The sequence below is a fragment of the Brachionichthys hirsutus genome, chromosome 12 (genome assembly GCF_040956055.1).
Source record: "Brachionichthys hirsutus isolate HB-005 chromosome 12, CSIRO-AGI_Bhir_v1, whole genome shotgun sequence".
Taxonomy (NCBI): domain Eukaryota; kingdom Metazoa; phylum Chordata; class Actinopteri; order Lophiiformes; family Brachionichthyidae; genus Brachionichthys; species Brachionichthys hirsutus.
In genome coordinates this window covers 2,499,205-2,513,055 of record NC_090908.1, presented here as the reverse complement: position 1 = coordinate 2,513,055, position 13,851 = coordinate 2,499,205, and the positions used below count along the sequence as shown (strand labels likewise).

Sequence of the window (13,851 nt, the reverse complement as noted above, 5' to 3'; positions counted from 1 at the left end):
TCATTTCACAATAAAATGTTTTAAGCTCTGCTGCCACCCAGCAAAGCCAATAATCCTCCTCCTGGAGGAATTCTTCAGGTCAGACCTTCCTACGTCTGCATGCGTCCACCGGAGCAGCTGCTACAGAGACAAACCGAGCCTGTGGGAACTATCGGGTTCATATTTATTTGCCTGCTTCGTTATTATGTCATGTCGAATCAAATGGTTGGATGAGGAGCCTGAATATCTCGGTGAACATCTCATCCCTGATCTCAACATCCAGATCCAGTGCGTTTGCCTATTCTTTTTGAGTCACATAAACAGGTGTGTGATCTTGATCATCCGGCCTCCTGTAAAAGACTGCTCTCTAATCAATGGGTCTAAATTGAGGGCGGGAGACTAGAAAGGGTCAGCCTGACTTTAGAAAGAGGATTAAGAAAAGACAATGAGAGATCGTAGTGCCTTTAATCTCTGGACGCAGTTTAAGCGTGAAGCCACAGGCCGATATTTAAATCCAAGGAGAACTTTTCTCCCCCATAATTTCACAAGAAGGAGGAAGAAGAAAATGAGTTGATTCCTGGTAAAAGAGATCATGAGTTTAAGATTTTGGATTGGGGAGATTGGGGATAAGCAGCAGCTAGCTGGAAAGACAAGCTTCTCTGTGCTGCCAGGTTTCTGTCCGCTGTTCAGCCGTGATGTTCCAGGACAGGGTGAACCCCAGGGAGGATGAACTCACAGCTCAAACACGGAGGAAGCAGCAGTGAGAACCAGTAATCCCTTAAGCAGCACACTGGCAAAGCGCGTGTGAATGGTTTACGGAAAGCGCAGAAAATATCAAGACTTGACTCGTCAGCTTCGTCTTGCTGATGAAGCTGCGTGTCGTTTGTTCTAAACCTGATGATCCTGCAAACCACACGGATCCTCCCGAACAACCCCCCACAGTGACAACAGCTGACCCCGTCATTGTGACGGACCACCAACTGAGCAATGCACACTGGGAAGTCACAACCTGTCTGACCCCAGTCCGCCCAGCGCTGTAAAAATGCCTACATTTAGAAGAGTTGCGATTGTGTTCGCACCCTCGTATTTTGACAGGCGCCCTGAAGTGGCAAAGGAAATTCTCCTCCGACCTCGACACTTGTGTGGCAGGTATGCCCCATTTTTGAGAGTGTGTGTGTGTACCTCTATGTGCGTTCTGTGGCATGTGAGGACAGGATTGCAGCGGTCGATCATGGTGAAGCCCCTTTCAGTTCCCTGTGGCGCTGCATCACGAGGAGGCGTTTCATTAACCTTTTTAACAGCTGCATTTTGCTTTCTACACATAAAACGCTCATTTTTGTCCCACGCCGTTACTTCTGGCAGAGGAGCTGCTTGCAATCAAACGGGTTTAACGTTCACATCCGTTATCGTCATGGTTACATGCAGTTTTTCTGTTTTACTGAGAAATCTGTGAGTCATAAGTGCCATTTGGGGTTTGGATGGAGCTTTGCGTAATGGATACATCCGCCTGACAAAGATGTAGGAGGTGGAGAGTGATGGACGGATGGAGGGTCGGGCTGCTACAGAAGCCAGAGAGAGAGGTGAGGAGGTGATGATCCCTAGCAGTGGAGGAATGCGTGTCGGAGCCGGAGATGATGCACCATAGCAAATCTTTTAGTCTCACTTACTGCTCCCTGAACTCCACTTCCATCCACCACTGCCAAATTGTCCAACTGACTGAGGGCAGTAACGCAGCGATGATAGTGCTGGTAGATTCATGACTTTCACGTTTGCTTTCTTAAATTACATTTTCCACATGAAGCCGACTGGAAACTGTTTCTACCTTTACCTGTTCATTTGTGGCTTGAGAAGCTTCCATTTTATTGTCCTGCTTTTAAGGACAGGTGAGAGACTGGAGGTTTCTGTTGGAGACACACACTGGACAAGTAGAAGCCATCAGGTTTCAAGAGAATGGAGACAGTTCAGCCTGAGCGACTTTTTATGTATAATCTAAATACAAAAACCTCAATCTGTTCTTAAATAATCTGAGAAGCAATATTATTCTGGACGAAGTCTTTATGATGCAGAGATGTTTCAGTCAAGTTTAGGACCTTCTGAGATAAACTGTCAGAGCACAGACAGGAAGAACCCGAAAGCAGGACCGGAGAAGGGAATCCAGGGTGGAGCTATGTGTAGCAGGAACCTCTGGCCGGGTTCCTGACACAAACACTAGTCTCTCTTTGTCGACGTCACAACTACCTACATATCTTATTTATCTTTGAAGTTGTGAAAATGTCTCTCATGAAGAATAATTAATTGAAAACTGCATGAAGTGTTCATGTAAGAATCTATCGAAACAAATTCTAAAGTCTGAGGCAGCTCCAAATGAACAGACGTTTTTTTTGTATACATCTCCTGCAGAACTGCGTGTTCCTGCACTTACATCCCATCAGCAGGTCAGTGAAGGTGGTTGAGGTCCAGCCAATAAGTAAAAGAGCATCACAGATGAAAGACGGAATCAGGCAGAAATCAAATCCACGTCTTTTTGAATTTAATTGAATTTAATTAGTACCTGGAAGAACACATGCTCCATCGTTCCCCTGTTGCTCCTGGTAATTTTGCTCTGTTGACTCTTGAAGATGAGGATTGGAGATTTATGTAGCCATTATTGGGCTTAAATATCCCCCAAAAAGATCAGTCTGGTTAAGTTAAGGAACAAACTCTGCCCGATCCATGAGCCGGTTCACATCAAGAGAGCACACATATGGCAATCCTTCAATGCAGGCACGTTTAACTGATGCGAGAGCAGAACTGCTGTCAGAGTTGGCATCTCTAAATGGTCTCAGGGTGGGGATGCCGTGAAGTTAGAGTCTCCACAAACAGCGGAACGTTAAAGGTGATGTAGGAGATCAGGCTTGATATGGAAACAAGAACAAAAGAGAGCAGCGCGGCCTTTAGATAGGCATCATCTGAAGCCTATGGAATGCTAATGGGGCTAAGGAGCTCCATTATATCGTGTTTGTTGCAGACTTGGAACTGAACTGCAGGGCGAACAGCTGTCTTTCCTTACTGTGAAAGAATGTTCCCTCGTTCTCACGTGTAATCTTACTCCTGTGTTGCCGCCTCAGTTATGCATCACCTAAAACCTTCTGTTCCTGATATCAGTTAAAAAAAGACAAATTATAAGGGGGTAATATCCTCATTGGGAACCAACATCAGCACACATGAAGTAAGCAGCCCGGAGGAATGGGAAAGCCTTTGTTAAATAGGAGTATGTAATGGAGCTTACAAGCACGCGCACACTTCCTGTATCTGCATATTGTCTAATGCTCCTATGTATAAAGCACTAGCTCAGATCCCACATGCTTCAACGTCATGAGTGGTTTTTCTTTCATGAGTGACAGCGACGGACATTTTTCTCATTCCTCCTTTCAGCTGCGTTTGCTGCCTGATAGAAATATCGGTCGCTAAGTCACTTCAAACTCAAATATCTAATGGACATTAGTTGGCCCCAGATGATGCATCTGATGATTCCCGGGCCTTTCCTCTTGTGCTACCACAAGGACTCCTTTCACTGCTCTGTCATGTTAAAAGCCAATATGTCCAGAAATAGTAGGACGTGTGAGAATGTCCTAGCGGGACTGTGTTTGGTCAGTACAAAGTCACAGAGGTCGTTCTCGCGTGCCGACATTATTCCCAGATACCAGAGGCTGACCCAACCCATTCTTGTCTTTGTGAGCATCAAAGCAAAGGAAGAGGCTTTTGTCTTTCGAGAAAGAACGGCTTCCTAATTCCTACATCCTGAACCGTGCTGCATATTCAACAGAGGAGCAACAAGCAGGGCTGACCGACTCATAGAACACAAATGTCAAAGTAATCATCACCTCATTGCTCCCACATTCTGCCACCAAACCCCCCCGGATAATTTCTTCCCCCTCGCTTTCTCAACACCAGCCCTGCTGCCAGGCATCCGAAGCCAAGGCAACTGCAAATAAGAAAATAAGTGCAGATGTGGGGAGCTTTCAATTCCGTGTTTATGTGCGCGAGTGCTCGGAATCATCCTGTTCCTGTGGAGTTTCTTTCTTTTCACCATTATGTGGGACAACAGTCATCCATGTCATAGTTGTGTGGGTGCATGAACAGAGCGCTGCAGAAAGCCCCTCACTCCCACTCACCAGATATCTGGTTCTTCTGAAAGAGAACAATGTCTTGCGCTCTCGACAAAATAAATAAAACAGCTGAAGGGCATAACTCTGGAGTGTGTGTTTGTGCCCAGGTTTGAGTCGGAAACTTCCCTCCGAGGACAAAGGGCTAACAGGAGACTCTTACGTTAAAATATCCCTTCATTCACATGCACATCCTTTCACAAACACACAAACCATCTTCCATATACTGGAAGCTTTCTGAATGACTAAGTCCTCTAATGGCCTGGTCAGGAGGTGCAGGTCGACAGGATGGGCCTGCGGGGGGCATGTGACCCCTCAAGATGCCGTTGAGGATGAGGAGAGGTCAGTCACCTTTGTGATCTGAGGTAGGAATATTGAATAGTGTTTGCGAGAAGCCTTATCAGCCTGTGGAATTTGCCTAAAGAGGCTCCCTGAACAGGTTCTCATGTTAGTCATGACAATTAAAGCATTGTAGTGTGTGGTTAAAAACTGGGCTGCACTTTTTGGTCTCACTTCACTCTTTACGACGGTATCTGGACTTCCACACCTCTGGTTTTCTCAACAGTCCCAGCGAGCGCTGTGGAGTCCTTTCCACCAGCTGGAGTTTTACAAGTCCTTGAAGATCGGCCAATTCTAGGGTTTTCATAATACCACACACACATTGAGTGGATGCGCACACACGGAAACACTACACAGGCAGCGCCTGAGAAAAGGCCTGAAACTATTTTCTCATTTGCGGAGTTAATTACGCACGCGAGCGTTCCTGTGTGGAACCGGGCCGCCGTGTTCGGCTGAAGACGACTGTTCAGCGTTCTCCATTCATTCCGCCTGTCTGCTGACATGTTCAACGACGTCTGCCGGCCCACAGAATGAGCCGTGTTTGGACCTCGGTCCACAGTAGGCAGTGTTTGTTTTACTGAACTGTAGCAGACTAGTGCTCATGTCAGATCTCTGTTTGTTGAGACTTTACAGGTCAACCTTAAGGCATTGATAACTGGCTGATATACTTCCTGTTTTGGGTTATTTAGTTAGTTTCCTTTTTCCATTCACCTCTCTGCTCTCCAGCCCCCTAAATAGATGGCAGGTGACAATAACCTGGCCATGCTTCGTCATGCATGAGCAAGATGGTGAATGCCTGGTGTTTATTAACTCTTGAGTGTACTGTATGTCCATTTTTACTTGTGTCCCTTCGTGCATTTTAGTCTGTCTCAACATTCCCTATGTGATAAGGATGGATCTAAAAAGATTTATGATAATAACGTTGTGTGTGTGTGAGCGAGAATAACTCTCTGCAGATGCATCTGCTTCTAGTTACAGAAGCACTGAATTGTTATTTCTGTTGTGAAGATGAAAACCTGCTGCCTGCAGCCAGGGCAGAGCATGTTTCACATCAAATTGGTCTCAGAGAAAATGCCCTACAGGACACCTTAAATTTAGGAGACAGGAAACATGGTTGTGTTTTATTGCAAATGTACATATAATATGTCTGTAGTTATTGGATTCTCCACTTCGGGCTTTGGACTTTCCTGGCAGCAACGTTGAAACGCTGTTATTCCCTTTCATTTGCGAGGCTAAACAAGATCATTTACGCATTTTAAGCAGTAAAGTAGGCGTTTATTAAAGTAAGTGTTTGAAATTTGGAAAATCTTATTTGCCAGGCTAGCTGATTCCCTTGGCCTTTTTGCTAAACTAAGCTAATCATCACCTCCTGGTTTGAACCCATTTAGCTAATCCTCAGAACAAGCGTGGCAAAGAAAGGAAGCGGTCCACCGCCCAAGTTGTTCAACTAAGGTTGCAGAGTCGGTGAATGTCAGTAGTACATATAGCATGTTCTTAGAATGTACGTTTTTCTTACTAGATACGTGCAAAAAACAAACAAAAAAACTGATAGAGGAGAATCTCGCATGGAAACTGTTCAGGCTGAACTTCTTTTACATCTTCCCATTTTTAAAAGCTGCTTCACATCGTACCATTCCAGTCTGTGCACAAGCAGTTCTCCCTCACACGCCCACAAATATTCAAGCTGTTTACGGAGAGAGTTGCACCGGGAGCCTCGTCTTCCAAGTATGGCAGTCAGATAGAAAATTCCATTCCTCCACCTCCATTCGCTCATCCCATTCCCAGCCGCTCAGTTCCAGAGAAGGCCAGGAATGTCAGAGCGCCACAGTCCAACCCAGCACATTCTGAAAAAACCTCCGCTCATAATTTATCACTTCACAGCTCTGTTCCTCTCACCCGTGTGTCTCCTGTGGGGCAGCCATCACACATTCATTTCACATGCAGATTCCCCTAATGAGAATCTGCATGGCAACGTTGCCTCTTTGGAGTTTGGTGCTGGTTATTGGAGCCGATTTGTGTGTGGGGGGGGGCTCACATCAGACATGGGACGAACAGGGGCTCAAGGGGAGGCAAGCATAACAGAGGGCAGGGTCAAAGGCCATAGCCCACCTGACCCGGCGCCTCGACCAATGACAGCCACGGGTGAACAAATACTAGAATAAGTAGAGCTCAATTCCTGCACATACAGCGAGTTGTATTGAAAGAAATAATGGAATACTATTTGAACAGCGCAGTACAAAACTATAATAGGATGTTAATGTGGGGATCGTGTGATGAGTTATTTGAGAACTATGAATTAAACTATGGTGGAACAAAAGCATGAAGTGCAAGTTTACCAAAACTCTCGACTCCAAAAGGAAAAGTGCGACCTCAGTTAGCGCAGTTGTGTTTTCCCTTTCAGTGACTTCCCTATCAGTGTGGAAGGAAGGCCTGATACGGGCCGACACTAAACCAAGATGGGATTCTCCAGTCGAATCAGTTTCTGGCTTCACAGATTTCCAGGAAATCTTGCGTTTCGTTTTTCTGAAAATGGTTGAAAAACTAACAGTGTTCCAGAAACACCCGTTTCCTAAAAAAAAAAAAAGCAGCCAGCGTGACTCTGGCCTCGGACGTCAGCTTCATGTCAATGTAAGGTCGTAAAAAAAGTGGCTGTGGTTTCTGTGTTAATCATAAATGGGTTTGATTTAGTTCAAATAACTAGAACTCACTCAGAGAGTGCAATTTCCACCAAAGCAGCCCAGTTTCCCCATGAAATTAAGGCTATTTGTAGCTGAACTCCAGTCTCCCTGTGGCACACCTTCCTTTTCTGGATAAAGCTGTAATGGAGCTCACTTTCACAGGAGTCCTGGTAAGAGAACTGTAGGTGCAGCTCTTTGCCACCTATTTTTCTGATTAAAATCTTGAGCAGGGCAGCGAACAAAGGACAATCCGAGATGTAACGGGATTGTTCCTTGGGTCACATCCTACTGCTCCAACATCGGTTCATATCCCTCCAAATTATTCTGCACAAGCAAACCACCGCAGCCCACAGGACTTCTTCCCTCAATGTTGGGATGAAGCTCGCCTGTTAGCCATTATGCTAAAAGACTATCTAAAAGTTTTTATGTGTGTGTGTGTAAAGTGGGGGCGTGAAATGACAAATCTTCCCACATTCAAGTCCTCCAAATGTCCAGGATTCCCTGGAGATTTGTGGAATACTTAGTGGCAGTGGGAGGTTGTGGCAGGAATGTGATGCTGTTTAAAGAAAAGGCCATCGATGACGCCGACCAGCTGCCTCGGTTTTCCGGAGAATTGCGAGACACATGGAACACCTACAGCTGTTGCACGTTCAGTAGCCGGAGTGACGGTAGAGCGGCTGCCCTTATGTGGTCAACAGCGGTACTGCTGCAAATCAGTGAAGGAGAACCGCAAAATGCAAACAGATGTTTGAATCTGATGAAAAAGTACTGCATGTGTTTATTTCTGATGGAATGAAAGAGTTTGACGTTTTAGAAATGTTCCAGACCTTTACCATTTTAGGAGACTGGCTGCAATAGACAAGTGGTGGATTATTTTTGAAAGTGATGCAGCCACTTTATTCACTGACCTAAACTGCAGGTGTCAGACAGCAAATGCGTGACTTCAGGTCCTTCATACAGTTAAGATGCCGAAAATCTGTAACGGGATTTATTCATTAGAGCCATAAGACGTGCCGTAGTTTTTACTGTTTTGTTGCAAGTGAGGACATTCTTTATCCAGAAGGCCCCAAAGATAAAGCTTCCGGCTTCATCCAGCACCTTGTGTAAGGAGGTGGGATCAGAGCAACAACTCCAAGTAGAATGATGCTCATTTAACAACCTTAGCAGCAGAATGCCATTATCTTCTAGGCTGAGGAAACAGCAGTGGACAAAATAACTTCAGCTCAGTAGCCGTTTCGGAGCTTCTTCAGTGCCATGTGATCTTCACTGCAGATGGCGTTTGCCTAGTTGTTGTGTACCACTGCATGTATCCCACCCATCCCATCCCATCGCCCTTGTCTGCTGGAACTTTATATTCCTACCCTTTTCCGTCAAAACAAACCTTCCCTGCCAACTCCAGCCTCAGTAAACAGATTGTCATATGCAGACAGCAATGATAGGGCGCTGTTCTGTATGGTTCTCAGTAGTAGGTAAACACTGCCAGAATATTCCATTTATTTTTCACAGTTTAGGGCCTCGAGTTGGGTTCTCCCTTTCCCCGCCATATGTAGGAATCCCATATACACTTATCGAGAGAGAGTGTGTGTGTGTGTGTGTGTGTGTGTGTGTGTCGTGGAGGTTTACTGGACCTGGTACAGTTTATCCGGAGCCCAGTGACTCACCAGCGTCTGTATATTCACAGTGGACATCAACACTCGTCACACGGGCGTGATGGCTCAGGCCTCTGCTCCATCTGTTTGCTCTGTGGAAGATCATGTTTGGGTGGAGTAACACCGTCACCATCTCCTCGTGATCTCACAGTCTGACTCTCCTGCCTGGTCATCCTGTACTGCGCTGGTATTCTGTAGAAATACACCATTAAATGTAAAAATATAAAATGTGCTAGTACCGATATACAAAATTAAAGTACAAGATTTATGCAGAATTCTCTTCGGTATGTTTCTACAGTACATAATACAATATTAGACATTAGATAATATTACAACCTTTTTTTTTATTATGAAACCCAGTTCTCTTCTACAAATTGAAGATTGAGTAAATGTAGGCCTATGGAAGCAATCTAGTGTGAGACATGGTGCTGGTTAGCCGAGGAGTGGAGATTCAGCTAAACTTAAGAATGAATCGAAGAAACAAAGTTTTGACACAAAACTACCAACTCAGTAAATGCATTTTGTTCATCCACAACTGCCTGTTTGTATTCATTTGGTTGTTGTGTGAACTAGTGAGGTTTTCATCTACCCCTCTCATGCCGCAAGGCCGAGTGTCGCAGCTTTCCTGCTTAATCTAAAATCTTTAATAAAATTTGTCAGTCTTTTATTAAAATTAAAAATTTAAATAAAAGACCAACAACGCCACCTAGATATTTCAAGTGCATAGGAACTCCAATAATTAAAAAGGTTCTAAAACAAGGCAAGCAGTGAAAACAACCAGTAGGACCACACGTTTAAAAATGTTACAACCATTTATTACAATATAAAGTCAAACAGCAAATGTTGGAACCAACGCTGAAACCACGTTAAGAAATAAAACACTAAAGGTCCGGAGGAACAGGCTCGGAGTCGGAGTGATTTCAGCGACGTACACCGGATACTCCCACGGTGGCGACGCTGCGGAGACACGCCCCCTTCCGGCAGTCACTTATTCCCACAAGCAACCCGCTAACACTTAGCGGGAGGTCTGGTTAACCTGCCGGAGTACTCGAGCGGTACTTACGCATGCCGCATGAAGCTTCGCACTCTGGCTGCACTCCTATCGTCTGCTGCTGTCGCTCGCCGGTCCGCACCCCCCCACCCCCGATCGGAAATGTTTTCCGCCACAAGTCTATGCTCATTGGTCCAGGTCGCCACCTACCACAGGTGTAACCAATTTGGGGGATTAAAAGCGGAAGTCAAAGGCACACTGCGCACACTAAAAACACTTCAATATAAAAGCACACAAAACCAATAAAATCAATGTATAAAAACATGCAAATATAGAAGTGCCTGTGCGATTGACTCCATCCCGTGACATAGACATGGCTTTTATGTCAGAATTTGTTCTGGTTTGTAGCTAACATACGATCTCTGTGATAAAGTTGTTGTAATATCCCAGAAACAAAATCAGTTCACTTTCTGGGTGCAAAACAAGATGCCGTTTTCTTTTATCCTCTTCTTGGTGCCAATATCCTTGCGTGTGTTCTTTCCTATCTGATGATCGAGTTCATGAAGATGCATAACAAACAGAAGGGAAAGGAAGCAGGCTACCGTACTTTGTTTGGAGATCCAGAAACATCTCAAGGCATTTCGTTGCATGCGTAGCATCCTCATCATTGTGGGTGTTTTTGTTTTGGATGCTGGTTATACGTACCAACAAGCAGGGATAAATGCTCAGCATGTGCGACAGAGCTACAGGTTAATGCTTCACCAAGCAGCTCTGATTTGCTGGAGCAATCCGGATAAGATGTAAATTTGTTCCTTCACTACTTTAGTGTGCTTTAACTCCCTCAATGCTTCGCCCGAGAGCACGTTAGCGCAGCACCAGAAGCTCTTAATGCTGCCGAGCCAACAGGGTTGTCATAATAAAACACACATGTCCGTCATTCTGTGAATTAAGATCCCTTTTCCTTATGACACCAATATGATGGGAAGCAGGTGGTCTTGGGATTTTCATGTAGCATAGCAATAATGAAAGCAAACACTGAGCCGGAGTGGGAAATAGCACATTAGACGTCTGCACATATAATATGCTCTGACTAAAGGGGAGCACCTGAGCGGGGTGGGGTCTGTTGGAGCTCAGGGTCTGTTTCCCATGGTTGTAAAGCCTGGCATTGATTCGGGTATAGGGTATGCTGCCGAAGGTTGCACATTACAGAATATCTAGAATCGAGAATGATTCATGTATAGGTCATGTCAGGATTAGACCGATGAGAACAAGTCAAGAGGAATGTTGGTGGAACATTTCTGTTGTGTGTGAGAGACAGACAGAACATTATTTGTGGGCGCTGTAGCTGTTCTCGGTCTCCCTCTCTCTCTCTGCCGAGAGGCGGCAGAGCCGGTATAAAGCCCCAGCACCCTTTTGGCAGGACGCCGCGCACGTGAGGCTCGCAACAGCTGGATGATAAGAGGGCAGGAGGGGGGTGGAGGAAGAGGAGGAGGAGGAGGAGAGGAGCTACGGAGGAGAGAGCCAAGGCAGTGCAGGCTAGTTCCCAGGCTCCGGCCTCTGGAGACCCCAGAGGAGAGGAAGCAGGGGGGGGGGGGTGGGGGCTGAGAAAGACAGGGAACAGCTGCAGGGATGTTCTATGAAACCTTTCAAGAGGTTTTTTAGAACTTTTTAGCATCTACTCATTTTTTAGCAGGCAGCTCAAATGTTTTGTCTCGCCGACAATGCCGACCAACATTTTCCAGCAAGAGATGATGACGAGCAACCGTGGGCTGCGTCTGCAACATCGACTGGTAGCCGTCTCATTAGCAGCCAGCTTTCTGGCGGCCCTGGAACAGTGAGCAGCTAAAGGGCTTGTTTTTTTAAAGGAAGGGAGAATATTGGAGTCTGAGTGTCAGTGAAGCTCCGTGTCGGATGGAGGTGTAAATAAAAATAAAAAGCTCTTCACATCAGCTGAAAATGTGTTTACAGCTCACGGCCTCTGTCCTCAAAAAGCCCAAGCAGGTGGCTGAGTGCCGAGAAGCAGTGGATTGTTCGTTGCCTCGTCGTTCCTCTCTGTGGAATCGATTAGCAGGATTGCATGAAAACATGGCAGAGACCCGTAGAACACGCTGCACATCCCTCAGCAGGTGTCTATTGCTGCGTCCAGCTGGAAGACAGTGTCTTCATATTTGCTCTTTTCCCCATGTGTCTTTTTTTTAAATATATAAATCATACACACATAAATTTTCTTTGAATGGTTTGTGATGGTTTATTTATTTATTTGAATATTCCTCCTCATTCTCAGGGTTGTGGGACTTCCTGTGGGAAATGCAACTGCAGCGGTGAGAAAGGACTAAAGGTAAGATTTTGATTTGCTCTAATCTCGTCAAGCCTTCACAGGTTGGTTGGAAAGTGCAGCATTTTATCCCCATAGCGGGCCAAAGCCGCCATAACAGGACCTTCTGTGTTTTGACTAATGGGGTCAAATCAGGGCCTGGGTGGGGCGCAGTCACGGAGCGGCGACTGGGACAGGAACAATGAATATGGGGGGGGGGGGCTGGCCTTTGAGCTGTCATCACTTTTCATGCTTTTCATCAGTCGATTAAGCCTTTCAGTCTGGAGATATATACAGTATATATATATATATATATATTATTATTCTTGTCAGCAAATCCCTATAACCAGCAATAAAGTTGTCTTTCTTGTAGTGTGTAACTAAGGCCTGCTGTAATTTAATTCATTCAGGGACATGAACATTTTGTGTGCGACAGTATGTTATTTGTTTACTTTATATATTACATTCAATTGTGGCAATAAGCTTATAAAACCATAAATGTTAGCAGTATGCTCACAGCATAACATGATTGCTACAAATGGTTTAGAGCCCAGAATAAAAATCTCTTCATCTCATGGAACCGTGCCAGTATTTTTCCAAACCTTCCTCTTATTTTAAGCTTTAAAGCTCAAACTTCCACAGAATATAAATATCAGGATTTGCAACTGGTCAAAGCAGTTATTTGCCTGCTTTATGCAACAAAGTTGTTGCAGCAAACATATTGCTGATGCATTTTTTGCAGCACTTTGCAGTCATGTGCCTTACTGACGCTGACTAGATGACAGCATCGTGTTTTCTATCTTCTCAGAACACAATCAAACTTTTTCCGACTCGTTCTTGCAGCAACAGTAGCCAAACATCGAGCGCACCCTCCAGCACCAGATGTACGGTCTGTGCTGAGTGGACCCCGGCCAATCTGCTGCGGATTCAAAGCACCTCTGTGTTTTTCAAAGTTGCTGAAAGTCCCCAAAAGGCCATTCCAAAATGACATCACTTCCTGGTGCTGTTGTGGTAACACTGTGATGATTCCCAATGTTCCAAAAGTTTCTCCTGGCTGATTGAATTCTGCTGTGACAAGGGAGGAGAAACCAAATCAAAAACTTTCCATATAGTTTATATATCCTCCTGGGACCCAGCCCACCAGTTAGCATGTCCTCTGCAATGGACAAATGTCCACTACAGAGGACATGCTAACTTGATGGGTCTCAGGAGGATATATAAGATTCAACCACGTTTTACGAATGACCTCCTTTGAGGCTCAGGATTGGCTTTGAGAATAACTCTTCTCTACGAATCAACGCTGTCATCTGGTGGTTTTAGAAGAAACAACATGCAAGGATATTTAAGTCACTCTGGAGTGAATAATATTTGTTGCGATAGGTTTTCTCTATGAGTCAAAATGCTTTATTGATTAAAAAAGATGTGGCATCACAAATATCTTCCTTTTTAAACTTTATATTTTCACAAATCTATATGCTATATTTCTTATATTTCTATCGTGTTTACTTTAGAGACTCACTGATGTTCCTACAACTATGGATAAACACACATTAACATAAACTTAGCTGCTACAGTTCCATCCTGCACTGTACAGTTCATTTTGCCTTTAAATGTACGCTACCTGATGATGATGAATATATTTATTAGATAGAATGTTAGAGTACAAGTACAGTCAGACAGTAGCATGTATTACAGTACAAGTACAGTCAAACATCCTGTCTAAGAGGAGCATTTCAAAAAAGCCCTTGCGGTCTTG

The 13,851-nt window shown here is 44.8% G+C and overlaps 1 protein-coding gene across 1 annotated transcript in view; it reads left to right on the top strand.

Annotated features, from left to right (window-relative positions):
• The window catches only part of col4a1 (collagen, type IV, alpha 1), a 28,837-nt gene that overhangs the window by 1,586 nt on the left and 13,400 nt on the right, over positions 1–13,851 (top strand). Inside the window, exon 2 of the mRNA XM_068746474.1 lies at positions 12,066–12,119. Coding sequence (XP_068602575.1) covers positions 12,066–12,119 — 54 coding nt within the window. The remainder of the gene's footprint in view (positions 1–12,065; positions 12,120–13,851) is intronic.